The 13,666-nt window shown below is 37.4% G+C and overlaps 1 protein-coding gene across 5 annotated transcripts in view; it reads right to left on the reverse strand.

Annotated features, from left to right (window-relative positions):
* ABCA8 (ATP binding cassette subfamily A member 8) overlaps positions 1-13,666 on the reverse strand; it is a 72,104-nt gene that overhangs the window by 36,004 nt on the left and 22,434 nt on the right. For all 5 annotated transcript variants that reach the window (XM_082708301.1, XM_082708305.1, XM_082708302.1 and 2 more), the window contains 8 exons: positions 12,848-12,906; positions 11,803-11,913; positions 10,580-10,755; positions 9,768-9,887; positions 9,387-9,525; positions 8,470-8,560; positions 4,490-4,629; positions 418-537 (listed from right to left, as the gene is read on the reverse strand). In XM_082708301.1, the coding sequence (XP_082564427.1) occupies positions 418-537; positions 4,490-4,629; positions 8,470-8,560; positions 9,387-9,525; positions 9,768-9,887; positions 10,580-10,755; positions 11,803-11,913; positions 12,848-12,906 (956 nt within the window). The remainder of the gene's footprint in view (positions 1-417; positions 538-4,489; positions 4,630-8,469; positions 8,561-9,386; positions 9,526-9,767; positions 9,888-10,579; positions 10,756-11,802; positions 11,914-12,847; positions 12,907-13,666) is intronic.

Genomic DNA, 13,666 nt, shown 5'->3' on the forward strand with positions numbered 1-13,666 from the left:
ATGGTCAGTGCTGTGAAATGTGTAATCCTGATGATTCACAGACCTGTACCCCTGGGGCAAATAATACATTATATGTTAACAAAAAATTAAATTAAATTAAATAATTTAAAAGAAAGACACTGGGGAGACCAGCAGGCAATGAAAGGATGTAATCAGAAAGCTGGAAGAGAGAGACTGAAAATCAATGTTTTGTCTGAAATTGCTCTTGGGAAGCAGGATGAAGGCAGGGAGCCCTGTTTAGAAGAAAATGAGTCACCTCTAATAACAAGGCAACACTGACAGGAAAGGTAACAGAAGTCACAGGGATGCATTTTGGCTTTACTCATCCCTGTCCAGGAAAGGACTTGTGTCTTATGGAAATCTATACTGCATTGTTATAAATTGTGTTATGTGATCACTCTCATGTACTTTGCTTACCCGATTCATCAATAGCTGATTTCCCTTCCAGTTTCAGGAACACTTCATTCAAGGTTGTCATGGAAACACCATAATTCTCAATTCCCAGATCAGAACATCTATCCAGATCATTGTAAAGTGCTGCAGAACACAGACAATAGAAAATCAAAACAACAAAGATCATGAGTGAGCTGAGGACCACTTTTCAAACTAAAAGGCACAAATATATGAAAAGTATGAAGTCATACTTGTGATAGGTCAGACATTTTAAAACTCACATTTCCTAATAAGGAACCATGTTCTTCAAATTCCCTACATTATTTGTAGTTGTATATTGTGTTATAGCCCATATACTAATTAACCCGAATCAACTGAAGACTCTTTTCCAGAACCATCCGTGTGTGTGTGTGTGTGTGTTTTTAAAGATTTTATTTATTTATTTTGACAGAGAGAGATCACAAGTAGGCAGAGAGGCAGGTATATATATATATATATAGAGAGAGAGAGAGAGAGAGGAGGAATCAGGGTCCCCACTGAGCAGAGCCCGATGTGGGACTCGATCCCAGAACCCTGGGATCATGACCTGAGCTGAAGGCAGTGGCTTTAACGCACTGAGCCACTCAGGCGTCCCAAAGGACCATTTGTGTTTTAACTGGCTGAAGGGAAAGAACTAATTTTTTTGAGAATTAGTTGGATGGTGCAGGAGCTTTTTTCAGTTCCAAAAATCTCTGTTAAAGGAAGGACACAAATTATAAATCATATTTTTAAATTTTCAGCTTTTGACTGTGGAAGAAAAAATTCACAAGATCTCACAGAGAAACACAGCCGACTCAGGGTATCTTGGAATGGTAGGGAAGGGGCAATCAGTCTCCCGCAAGCAATTCTGTATCTACTCATTCCTCAGTTTGATCACCAAAAATACTTCGGGTATTCTTACAACAATAAACAATGTCCCTGCCTACATAGATCAGAGTAATAACAGCTAATTCAACAAAGCTTGAATAAAAAGCTAATTTTAAATCTTAATATGATTACATACATCCTGAGGATTCCACCTGCAGCTTCTCGTTGGGCAAAAGGATCAATTAAAGGCTTTCCATCCTGGCGAGAGCAAGATAGAAAAGCAGAGAAGCAGCAAGATTCAAACTGCTAGTGAACATTATGTGTCATTCTCCAGTCCACCTAAAATCTTACAAGCCTCCTCTAAATTAGAACTAGTATGAGAACAAATTAATTAGGGTTCAATTAACATTTTCCCTATGGCTCTAAGGAATGCTTGTGCTGTCACCATAAAATGGACATTTGAATGACTTTGTGGGGTAATTCATGCGTCTGTTAAGCACATTTATGGCCCAGCTAATTGCTTCAACCACCCAGTGCAGCCCTCATTGTGTTCCATGACCAGGGAGTAAATCTTCTGAATAACATACATAATAAGTTAACTTTTTCTTTCTTTTTTAATTATACTTTTTTTTATACTTTTTTAATTATACTTTTTTAATTATACTTTTATTTTATTTTATTTTATTTTTAGAAAGAGAGAGAGAGAGAGTGCAAGCAGGAGGAAGGGCAGAGGGAGAGAGTGAGAGAATCCCAAGCAGACCCCCCCATCCGGCCCACAGCCCAACATGACATTGAGATCATGACCTGAACCAAAATCAAGAGTTGGATGCTTACGCAACACTACCCAGGAGTCCCTTGAGATAATTTTAGATTCACATGTGGTTATAAAAAATAATAGAGAGGGGGCGCCTGGGTGGCTCAGTGGGTTAAAGCCTCTGCCTTCAGCTCAGGTCATGATCCCAGGGTCCTGGGATCGAGCCCCGCATGGGGCTTTCTGCTCAGCGGGGAGCCTGCTTCCTCCTCTCTCTCTGCCTGCCTCTCTGCCTGCTTGTGGTCTCTGTCTGTCAAATAAATAAATAAAATCTTAAAAAAATAATAGAGCGATCTGTACACTTCACTCCATTTCCCCCCATGGTAATATCTTAAAAAGCCACTATAGGATATCACACCCATGCTACTGATATTAATACAATCCAGATACAGAACATTTCCATCACCACAAAGATCATGCTACTCATAGACAGCCCACCCATCACTCCTGATCCCATCTTCTCCCAACCCATGACTGCTATTAATCTGCCCTCCATTTCTAGAATTCTGTTATTTCAAGAATGTTATATAAATTGAGCCCTACAGTATACAATATTTTAGAATTGGCTATGTCCACTGAGAATAGTTCCCTGACTATTCCTCAAGGTTGTTGCATATGGCAGTCAGTAGCCTGTTCCTTTTTATTGTTGAGTGGTATTACATGTCATGAATGTACCACAATTTAACCATTTACTTGTTAAAGGGCATCTGGATCCTTTCAGCTGTTGTCTACTCCAAATAAGGCTGCTACAAACATTCATATACCGGTTTTTGTGTGAATATGTTTTCATCTCTCTAGGATAAATATCCAGTAGTGAAATCATTTGGCTGTATGGGAGTTGAGGGTTTAGTGTTTCCAAGGAATGGCCAACTTTTCCCAGATTGGCTGTGCCATTTTCCACTGCCATCATCAAGGTAGGAGTGATCCATTTTGTCCACATCTTAGCCAGCATTGGATATAATCACTGTGTAAAAAAATAGTTTTTAGCCATTCTGCTAAGTATGTAATGCAACCTCATAATGGTTTTAATTTGCAATTCCCTGCTGACATATGATACTGGACACCTTTTCATGTGTGTCTGCCACCTGCACATCTTCAGTGAACTGTCTGTTCTTATTTTTGCCCATTTTCCAGTTGGGTTGTCTGTTTTTTACAGTTGAGTTTTCAGAGTTCTCTATGTGTTCAGATACGAGTCTTCTGTGAGATACATACCTTGTGAATACTTTCTCCCAGTCTATAGCTCATTCTATCATCTCCTTAACAGGATCTTTCACAACGCAATTTTTAAATTTTGATGGAGGAAAACTTATAATTTTTTTTCCTTTCATAAACTATGAGTTTGGTGTCCAGTCTAAAAACTCTGCGTAGTAGCAGAACCTGCAGATTTTCTCTTATTCATTTAAAAAAAATTATGGTTTTATATTTTATATTTAAGTCCATGATTTACATTATGTTAATTTCTATATGAGGTGGGAGATTTAGGTAAAGGTTTATTTTTATGCCTGTGGATCTACTTACTCCATTTGTTGGAAAGGTTATCCTTCATCTATTAAATTTCTTTTCCCCCTTTGTCAAAAATCAGTGAGGCATATATGTGTAGGTTTATTTCTGGGTTCTCAGGTCTGTTCTATCTTTGTGTTGATCATTCTGCCAATAGCACATTATCCTGATTACTCTAGTTTACATAATGCTGTAACTCACTCTCTTGACTCTCCACAGAGGGGCCTGACCAAAACCACAGCTTCCTGCTTCAAAAGAGTTGATGGGGGTGCTCAGAATCTCTGACAAGGCTGATCGCTAAAGTCTTCTCCTGCAGAAAGCCAGTCTCTGAAGACTGGAAGAGGTGTCTGCTTTATCTAGTGCCTAGGCATCAACAGAGTTTCAAGGAAAATGAAAAAGTGAAAGATGTCCCCAAAAAGGAAACAAGGTAAACCTGCAGAAGCAAACTCTCATGAAATGAAGTGACACAATCTTCCTGACAAATAATTCAAAATAGCTGCCACACACACACACACACACACACACACACACTCACACACAAACGAAGGTCATACAAAAATTTTTTATGCATTGGCCTAAAAAACCCAATGTCATCACAATAGTCTTATGAAAAGAAGAATCACAGAGCTGTTTTTAATGGTTAAACTAGAGGTTTTTAACCATTTGTATTTATTCACATATATGAACACGAGAATATTTTGCTATGTACTACAAAGGGAATGAAAGACTAAAAAAGCTCCCTAAAATACCCAGACATTGTAATGCAACTATTAGAATATAATATTTCCCACTGTAAATAAAATCATTCAGTTACTGTATTATTCTTTGCATCAAGTTTCAAATAGCGGAACACATTGTGAGCTCTCAATATATAAGAATTATCATTATTTCTATGAATATTATTTATGTATCTCATTTTGTGGTGTTTTTGTACATTACCTGGAAATCTATTTGTTGTTTCTAAGGGCAATGTGTAGACAAGTTTTCCTTCACTTTCTGCTGATAACTTGGCATCAGGGATGTGTTGTTTAATAAGTGATGTTATATTTTCCTGAACATGCGTTTCATTCAACTGCAAACTGGTGTTTGAAAATAAAAGAATCTATGTTATTTGACATAGTCTCCAGTGGCGTGACAAAAATTACTAGCTTCTGGCAGATCAAAAAAAAAAAAAAACAATTAAAATCTAATGCAAGAGATAAGCCATTTAAACATGAAAAGTGAGGGACGCCTGGGTGGCTCAGTTGGTTGGGCAGCTGCCTTTGGCTCAGGTCATGATCCCGGCATCCTAGGATCGAGTCCCACATCGGGCTCCTTGCTCCGCGGGAAGCCTGCTTCTCCCTCTGACTCTGCCTGCCACTCTGTCTGCCTGTGCTCGCTCTTGCTCGCTCGCTCTCTGACAAATAAATAAATAAATAAAATCTTTAAAAAATAAAACATGAAAAGAGAGGATAAAAAAATCAGATCATATAAATGTAATGAGAGAAAACAAAGGGAGCTAATCAGAACTATTGGTTAGGCATTCAGGTTCTAATGCCCAGACAAGGTTGATAAACACTCAATTCCTTTAAAGGAGAATAGTGGCAGAGTACAGATATCAAGGACACAAACGGGACTATATAAAATGGAATTTTTCAAAGGAGTTTAAGTTGGCTTAATAGGATTATCATATTGGTCAAGAAGAAGGAATTTTTGACAGGCAAAGACATAAAGCAGGTTCAGTTATTCAATTTACTTTTTTATACAGATTTATTAAACTATTAGTCTGTGATAAAAATATCCCTAAATGCTAGGATGAGGGTACAATGATGAAAAAGTGAGCACCGCCCTGTTCTTATGTAGTTCACTGTCCAGTGGGGAGACAGGCAGAAAAAAATAAACAAGCATAAAGAAATGATTAACAAGGGTGCCTGGGTGGCTCAGTGGGTTAGGCCGCTGCCTTCGGCTCAGGTCATGATCTCAGGGTCCTGGGATCGAGTCCCACATCCGGCTCTCTGCTCAGTAGGGAGCCTGCTTCCTCCTCTCTCTCTCTCTCTCTCTCCGCCTGCCTCTCTGCCTACTTGTAATCTCGGTCATCAAATAAAATAAATAAAATATTAAAAAGAAAGAAATGATTAACAATAGTGGTAAGTGCTGTGAAGGAAATGGGTTATAGATGGAAATTAATTGTGGATAAATGTGGGTATGGGTTGTTGAGAACACTAATTTTGTTTTTTTGTATGCTAACCTCATAATTATGACTAAGAAAAAATATTATAGAGAAAACGGTGAGTACAGTTCCTTTACATCTTTGGTTAGGTTTATTCCTTAGTATCTTATGGTTCTTGGTGCTATAGTAAATGGAATCGATTCTCTAATTTCCCCTTCTGTATTTTCATTATTCGTGTATAAGAAAGCCACTGATTTCTGTACATTGACTTTGTATCCAGCCACGTTGCTGAATTGTTGTATGAGTTCTAGTAGTTTTGGGGTGGAGTCTTTTGGGTTTTCCATATAAAGAATCATGTCATCTACAAAGAGAGAAAAAACCAGTCTATCCATTTAAAAATACCATGGATAACTCCCCAGTATAGGAGAAAAAATAAAAATGTATTAATCAAGTTTATAAAGTATGCAATGGACAATTATTATTAGTGGCTTGGCTTCTAACTTTGGTTTTACCATTTGAAATGTGTTACTTAACCTATCTGGGTAATCTGCTCATCAGCAAAAATTAACAGCTAAGGTTATCCTAAGAACTGAATAATAGTGATGTTTGCACTTAGCAAGTCCTTTAAAAATGCCTATTTTATTTGATCAATTGCTCATATTAAAATTATGCTATTTATGCAAGTATTAAGAACATCTGAGCATACATGCTATTTTTAGAAGCTGTGAAACCCACTGAGGGAATAAAGCAAAAACCAAAAAAAGCATAGTTGTTCTTCACGAGGTTTCTGCCCCCTGAGACAAGAATAATTTAAGAAATACTTCTTGGTCACTTAAGAAGAATTTGTGTGGGGCGCTAAATAGGATGGCATGAGCAGTTCACGCATCCTCTGTCGAGGAGTGTATGGCTTGGAAATGGAGGTCAGCCAACTTTTTCTGAAAATGACTATGTCGTAAATATTTTTTTATTATTTTATTTTTTATTATTTTATTTTTCAGTAGAGATCTAATGGCTTTACAGGCCAGTAGATCTCTACTCAAATTATTCAACACTGCTGTTGCAACATGGAAGCCATCATATGCAAGCAACATCTAAACATATGGGTATGGCTGTGTTCCAATCAAACATTATTTACAGCAACAGGAGGTGGGCTGGATCTGGCCCATGGATCATAGTTGGCTGACCCTGATTTAGAAGAAGAAAGAAGGCAATTACATGAAGTATTGTCCAGGAGCCCATGAAGAGATTTGTGAATTGGGCAGAGATCCAAAGGAGTGTTTTTTATTTTGAGGACATATCTTGTTGCCATGGTAATGTGCTAGGCACCATGTCATTTCCTTTTCATTTACTTTTTTTTACCTGCAACTAGGAATTGTTATTCCCACTTCATAAGCGAGAAAACAGTTTTGGAAAGTTTAATTAATTTCCAAGAAGCAATTCAAACAATGTAGCTTACAAAATGAAATACTGGAAAAATACACAGAGCTGGAGGATTAATAAAGACTACATGAGATGGCATTCAAAATAATGCTTTAGGACTTGAACAAGTGGTAATGGGTCTAAGAAATCCGAAAAGCTCAGTATATAACCACAAACAAGGGGAAATGTAGGTCACGGTAGGACATGTGCAATCAACAATGAACATTTTATTTTTGACTAAAGGATACTGAATTGACTAAAGGCAAATACTAAGGAAATCATGATGGGGTGGGCCAACCAACATCTCATGACTACAAAATCTGGATTCCAGTAGGTAAAATGGAACCATTGAAGTTTTTTTGTTCTGTTGTTGTCATGTATTTTTTTTTCTTGTTAAGGTATATCAATGGTCTAAATCAGAGCTGTACTTCAGATAAACTGACCAATTCATGAACAAATCAAAAATCAATTTAAAATATGGATATGGATACTAGTTTTCAAAGTTAAAAATATCCAGTCTCCATTTCTGGCTCTATCATTTATGAACCTAGGGAAACCAAATGTTTATCTGTAGAAAAAAAGTAGCAAGAGTTTCTATCTCAAAAGACAAAGGATTTAAGTAAAATAATGTTAAGTATCTTATCTCTGAGGTCAATTAACAGCTAGAATATCCTACTATTCAAAATGATGATAAAAATAAAATGAGGAGGATGGAAAGAAGAGGAAGCACAAGAAGAGGATAGCTGGGAGGAGGAGAAGCAAGGAGTCTACTTAAAAAAAAAAAATGATGATAACAGATGGGGGAGCGAGGGTAGGGATGTATGAAACAATTTGTCAGTTGTGAAAGTTCCCTTAATACAAACCTTCCTTAACAAACAGTGTGTTGTAGATACATTTTCTACCACATTTATCTCAATTTTTTTGTTGTTATCTTATATTTTCTTGTTTTGTTTTCTTTCTTTCTTTCTTTCTTTCTTTCTTTCTTTCTTTCTTTCTTTCTCTCTTTCTTTTTGAGAGAGAGAAAGAGTGCATGCACATATGAGGATTCATGTGCTCACAACCCTGAGATCATGACCTGAGTGGAAATTAAGAGATGGACCTTAACCACCTGAGCCACCCAGGCAGGCACCCCAAGTTATCTGACATTTTTCAATCTCTAACATCTGCCCATCAGTATCTCTCATATACACACAGCAATTCCATATATGTGCACAAGTATCTTCACATATGGATATGTAAACATCTCTGTGCAACAAATCAACAGTTTCTTGTGTGCTGTCACGTACTGGGTCAAGCATTGTGTCTCCTCTAGCTCATTTCTCATTTTCCCAGCCTCCTGACATGGTCCTACCTTAAGTGATATCCAATGCCCCATTTCTTCTTGAGGAACAGAGAAGAACCTGCGCACTTCAGCTTCCCTTTGGAGAGAAACACTTTCCTATCTGAAACGGAAGAAGCAAAGAAGAAAGTTTGTCAGGAAGTTGTCCATTCTTTCCCAAGAAAAAGACAGGTAATCATGATCTAGCTGGAATTCAGGAGCTTCTGCATCTTTAAATCCAGGGCTTAATAAAGACTCATTGGAACAGGTACCCTTTAACTTATTTGTGTATTTCAGGCTATTATTTTGCCATCCATCCAGCCAGGGAGGTTATGCACAGATGTCTTCTAATATAGACTATCATTATATTATTTATTTTAATTGACCAAACACCAAGATCATTTGAATATTTCAAGTTGATTCACCTTAATTTTGTGTAGGGGATTAATGTAGTAGAATATAGATTTTCACTTCACAAGAATTGACTTTCCTGGCAGATCATGTCCCGGTGTAGTGAAATGATACAAAATTTGGGGAGACACATGGAAAGGGTTGGGAGTGACTCTTTGGGCCCAGTTCATGTCATTACCAGTGGTCCAGATTGTCAGGTAAGGCTAGATGACCACATCATCATCATCATCATCATCATTATTATTATTATTTTAATTTTATTTATTTGACAGACAGAGATCATAAGTAGGCAGAGAGGCAGGCAGAGACAGAGAGGGAAGCAGGCTCCCTGCTGAGCAGAGAGCCTGATGTAGCACTCCATCCTAGGCTTGATCCCAGGACCCAGGGATCATGACCTGAGCCAAAGGCAGAGGCTTAAGCCCACTGAGCCACCCAGGTGCCCCTAGATGACCACATTATTAAATACAACTGCTGAGAATACCAATCCAGTCTCCTACTAGAGACCTTATCAGGACACTTAGGGGGGAGTCAACAGTTACCAGCCAGAATGTCAGCCTCATCCATGAACTGGGTACTGAAGAGGATCACATGGTCTGCTTTCCGCTCCTTCAGGAGATTCCAAACCTTGTGCCTTGAAAAGGGATCCAATCCAGCAGTTGGTTCATCCAATAGGAAAACCTACCAAGGATGGATGTATATAAAGGGCATTTCCAGGAAAGTGAAGTTCTTCCAGAAAACATGCAGAAACCATATTGCTTATATATTTTAAAGGATATTATAGTTAGGACCAGGTTATTATATTTAATGCTCTATCACAACTACTTTATCACAGATGTTTTTTGCCAATAAAAGATTTGAACTACTACTAGAAGTTTCATTTTTAAAAATCTGAATTCATCTCTAAATTTAGTCTGACTTACCTGAGGATCTCCTAAAATGGCAGTTGCAAAGCTGAGTTTTCTTTTCTGCCCACCACTTAAGTTTTGAGCCAGGACATCTTGAATATTTTTCATCTCCAATTCCAGCAAGACTCTTTGTATCTAGCCAAATGACATTTATGTCACAAACCAAGATTTCTTTTCTTTTTTTAAAAAAAAAAGATTTTATTTACTTATCTGAGAGAGACAGAGAGAGAGAGAGAGAGAGAGAGCGAGCACACAGCTGCAAAAGCAGGACAGGGAGAATCATGCTCTCTACCAAGAAAGGAGCCCCATGCGTAGCTTGATCCCAGGACCCTGAGCCAAAGGCAGAGGCTTAACTGACTGAGCCACCCAAGCACCCTTTTCCCTTTCCTTCCTTCTTCCTTCTTCTCCCTCCCTCCCACCCCTTCCCCTTCCTCTTAAATTTGGAAATAGAAGGCTACGAAGTGTAATGATTAAAAGCCTGGCTGGATTCGGAAACCATACCATGTTAACTAGCTGTGTAATCTTGGGCAAGTAAGTTGCTGTTGAACTTCAGTTTTCACATGTGTAAAATGGGGATGATAATGTACCTATTTCATAAAGTTGCTATGAGGAGTAAGTCAATTATTATATCTGAAATTAAGGATAATGTTTGACACATTATAAATCAGGCATACATGTTAGCTGTTATCTAAATTAGACTATTTTTTTTGGTCCAACATTTAGACATGATTTGCACAAATATGATTTAATGAAAGCTTAAAGAATTCCATGCAACTAGAGTCAACAATCTCATTTTAACCAGTACATTAGTTCTAACTATTCAGTACCTCTTTGTCGACTTCATGTGACTGAATGCCTTTTATTTTAGCAAAGAGCCTGAGATTTTCTTTCACAGTGAGGAAGTCAAACTGAACATTGGACTGTGGACAAATTCCAGTAAGCTTGATGATATTCTCTAGGTCACTTATTTCTGAAAGTTTATTGTTATAAATGGTGACTGAACCTATAACAAAAGTTAAAGTTAGTATTAGGGTAATACTTGAATTAAGATTTTCTAGACAGACTTTTAACTCTAGAGAATACAGTGATGGTTAACGGAGGGGAAAAGTCTGGGAGGATGGGGGAAATAGGTGACGGGGCTTAAGTTGGTGCTTGTGATGAGCACTGGATGTTATATGAAGTGTTGAGTCACTATAGTGTGCACCTGAAACTAATACTGCACTGTATGCTAACTAACCAGAATTGAAATAAACACTTACAAAAAGATCTTTCTAGATGGAGAATCACTGTAATAAATTACACAAACTGTAATTTGTTAATTACATTTTAGACACATGATTTTCCCTTCAAGGATTTTACAATTCAGGCATTATGAGCTTCAGTTATAGTTGTGTGGTATACTGGAAAGAAAAAAAAACGCCCCATCAGCAGATTTTCCCATCACGATGTCATCCATTTATCTACCCCTTCCTAGGTTTGCTTATGTAACAAACAGAATCCTAGCAAATGGGACGCAAGCAGAGGCTGTGAAATTGCCTCTGTGCTGGGATGAGCCTTCTCTTTGCTTCTGGGATCATGGATCCCTGGGTGAAGAATTCCAACCAGATTCTCAGAAGATGAAAGTCCATGTAAGCAGAGAGGAGCAGCAGTCCTAAATGAAGCCCTGTATACATGAGTGAGGACACACCAAAACATTCAGCACCAGCCAATGAAGCCCAGAGAGAAACACTGCCAGTCAATTCACAGAATCATGAGAAACAATAAAACATTTTTTATATAAAGCTAGTTAATGTGGGGGATGCTTGTTATGCAGCAAAAGCAACAGGTATAAGTTCAAATGTCAAATAGTAACTAATGACCATGACAATGGTTCTCATAAACAACTCAAATTTCATATATGCCAATTAAATATCACATACCTCTATCGATGAATACTATAAGTTAACTTCCCCTTTCCATTGTTGTCTGTGTTTGTAATTGATAATCAGAAGGACTTTATATTAACAGCTGATTTACATGTTGACCTGATTTTGAGAAAATAAAGTCTTACCTTTGGTGGGAACAGATAGCCCACTAAGAATATTTAACAGTGTTGATTTTCCAGCTCCACTGTGACCAAGTATTGCAGTGATTTGACCTTCATATATGTCAAATACCAAATCTAGGAAGAAAAAGAAAGGGAAAAAAGGTGGGAGAAAGAAAGGAAGGGAAAATACTAGGGAGACAGGAAGAAAAACAAAATCACAAATAAAACTGTATTATGGAGCTAATGGACTGCCTTTTTATATCATTGAATGGCCTTGTTCTCTAAATATTAATACAATGGGTTGTTAAATTCAAAATAAAAATAAAATGTGCTTTTATCAGTTTATATGTCTATCCTGTTTTGAAATTTTGAAATTATGTGGTTTCTCAGCAGGTTACATATCTAATACTCCCAGGTTTATTGACATTGCCTGGAATATGGTAGGATGGATGTTAATATTTATGGACTAATAACAGATTAATGGTAACAAACAAAACAAACTAAAACAAACAAACAAACAAATCCTTTGAAATAAATTTCTCTTTTTGCACAAAAGAAAAATATACAATATCTACAACAGCTTTGAAATGACAGAAGAAAAATTTGAATTTTTAGAAACCAACCCGACCCCCAAAATCCCAAGACTACCTCACTATTACACATCTTTCAAGTACATCAAATTCTAAAACATAATCATTTTTTCCTAACTTTTATTCCATCAAAGCATGTGTTAGAAGGGAAATTTTGTCATGTGGCCCAAATAACTCATTTCAAATCTGAAATACCACCAGTAGCTGCTCACCAAGAGCAAAAAGTATAGAATTAGGGGTGCCTGGGTGTCTCAATGGGTTAAAGCCTCTGCTTTTGGCTCAGGTCATGGTCCCAGGGTCCTGGGATCGAGCCCCACATTGGGCTCTCTGCTCAGCAGGAGCCTGCTTCTCTTTCTACCTGCCTCTCTGCTTACTTGTGATCTCTCTGTCCAAAAAAAAAAAAATCTTAAAAAAATATATAGAATTAAAAGCACAAATCAGTATCAATATAATAACTAAATCTTCTATTTCCCCCTTACCTTTCAAAGCTTCTATTTTATCAGGCTTTCCTTTATATTCTTTTGTAACATTTCTGATTCTGAAAAAAAAAAGATATTTCAAGGTATGACAGTTTTATTCAGTTTGTAATTCTAAATTTGGTTGACAGGATTGAATAAATCTTATCCTCAGGGCATAGGAAGATCTGGGATTTCACTCTCATGAAGCCATGGTTATGTGAGAGAATCAGCTAGAATACTACTTCCCAGTCCTGGGTGCACATTAACATCACCTGAGGAATTTTGTAAATTAACCTATGCTTAGATCCTATCACCAGATCTTCTGATTCCAAAGATTAGGGTATAGCCTGGCATTAGTATTGAGGACAAGGATCTTCTCTAAATTGCAAAGCCAAAGAAGCTAGACCAACAGGTAACATAGCATCCAAAACTGAAAGGTTCATCATGAACTACTGTGTCAGGTTGCAGGTATCTTGGGTTATCTTGAGTCAAGGTCTCCAGAAGTAGGTTAAAGGGTACAAGGGTAGAGTAAGGAAGAGAGGCAAAGATGGTAACAGTGACAGCATGGGTTTGACGTCTTACCTAATTGAGCTTATACTATCTATACCATTTAGTAGCTATTACTTTAATCAATGTACATATCCCAGGTTTCAGCTTTTGAACCTGAAACTTTTGGGTATTTTCGGGTTGTGTTGAAGGATGAGTGAAATCTTTCATCTTCCATGCATAGTGCTTGGTACACGATAAATATTCAATAAACATAAAATGGTACCAGTTAGATTATGTTGATTATGATAACAGAAAGGAAAAGAACATATGCCTGGTGCTACTGTACATCTG

This window comes from Mustela nivalis (assembly GCF_964662115.1).
Source record: "Mustela nivalis genome assembly, chromosome: 17".
In the NCBI taxonomy this organism is placed as follows: domain Eukaryota; kingdom Metazoa; phylum Chordata; class Mammalia; order Carnivora; family Mustelidae; genus Mustela; species Mustela nivalis.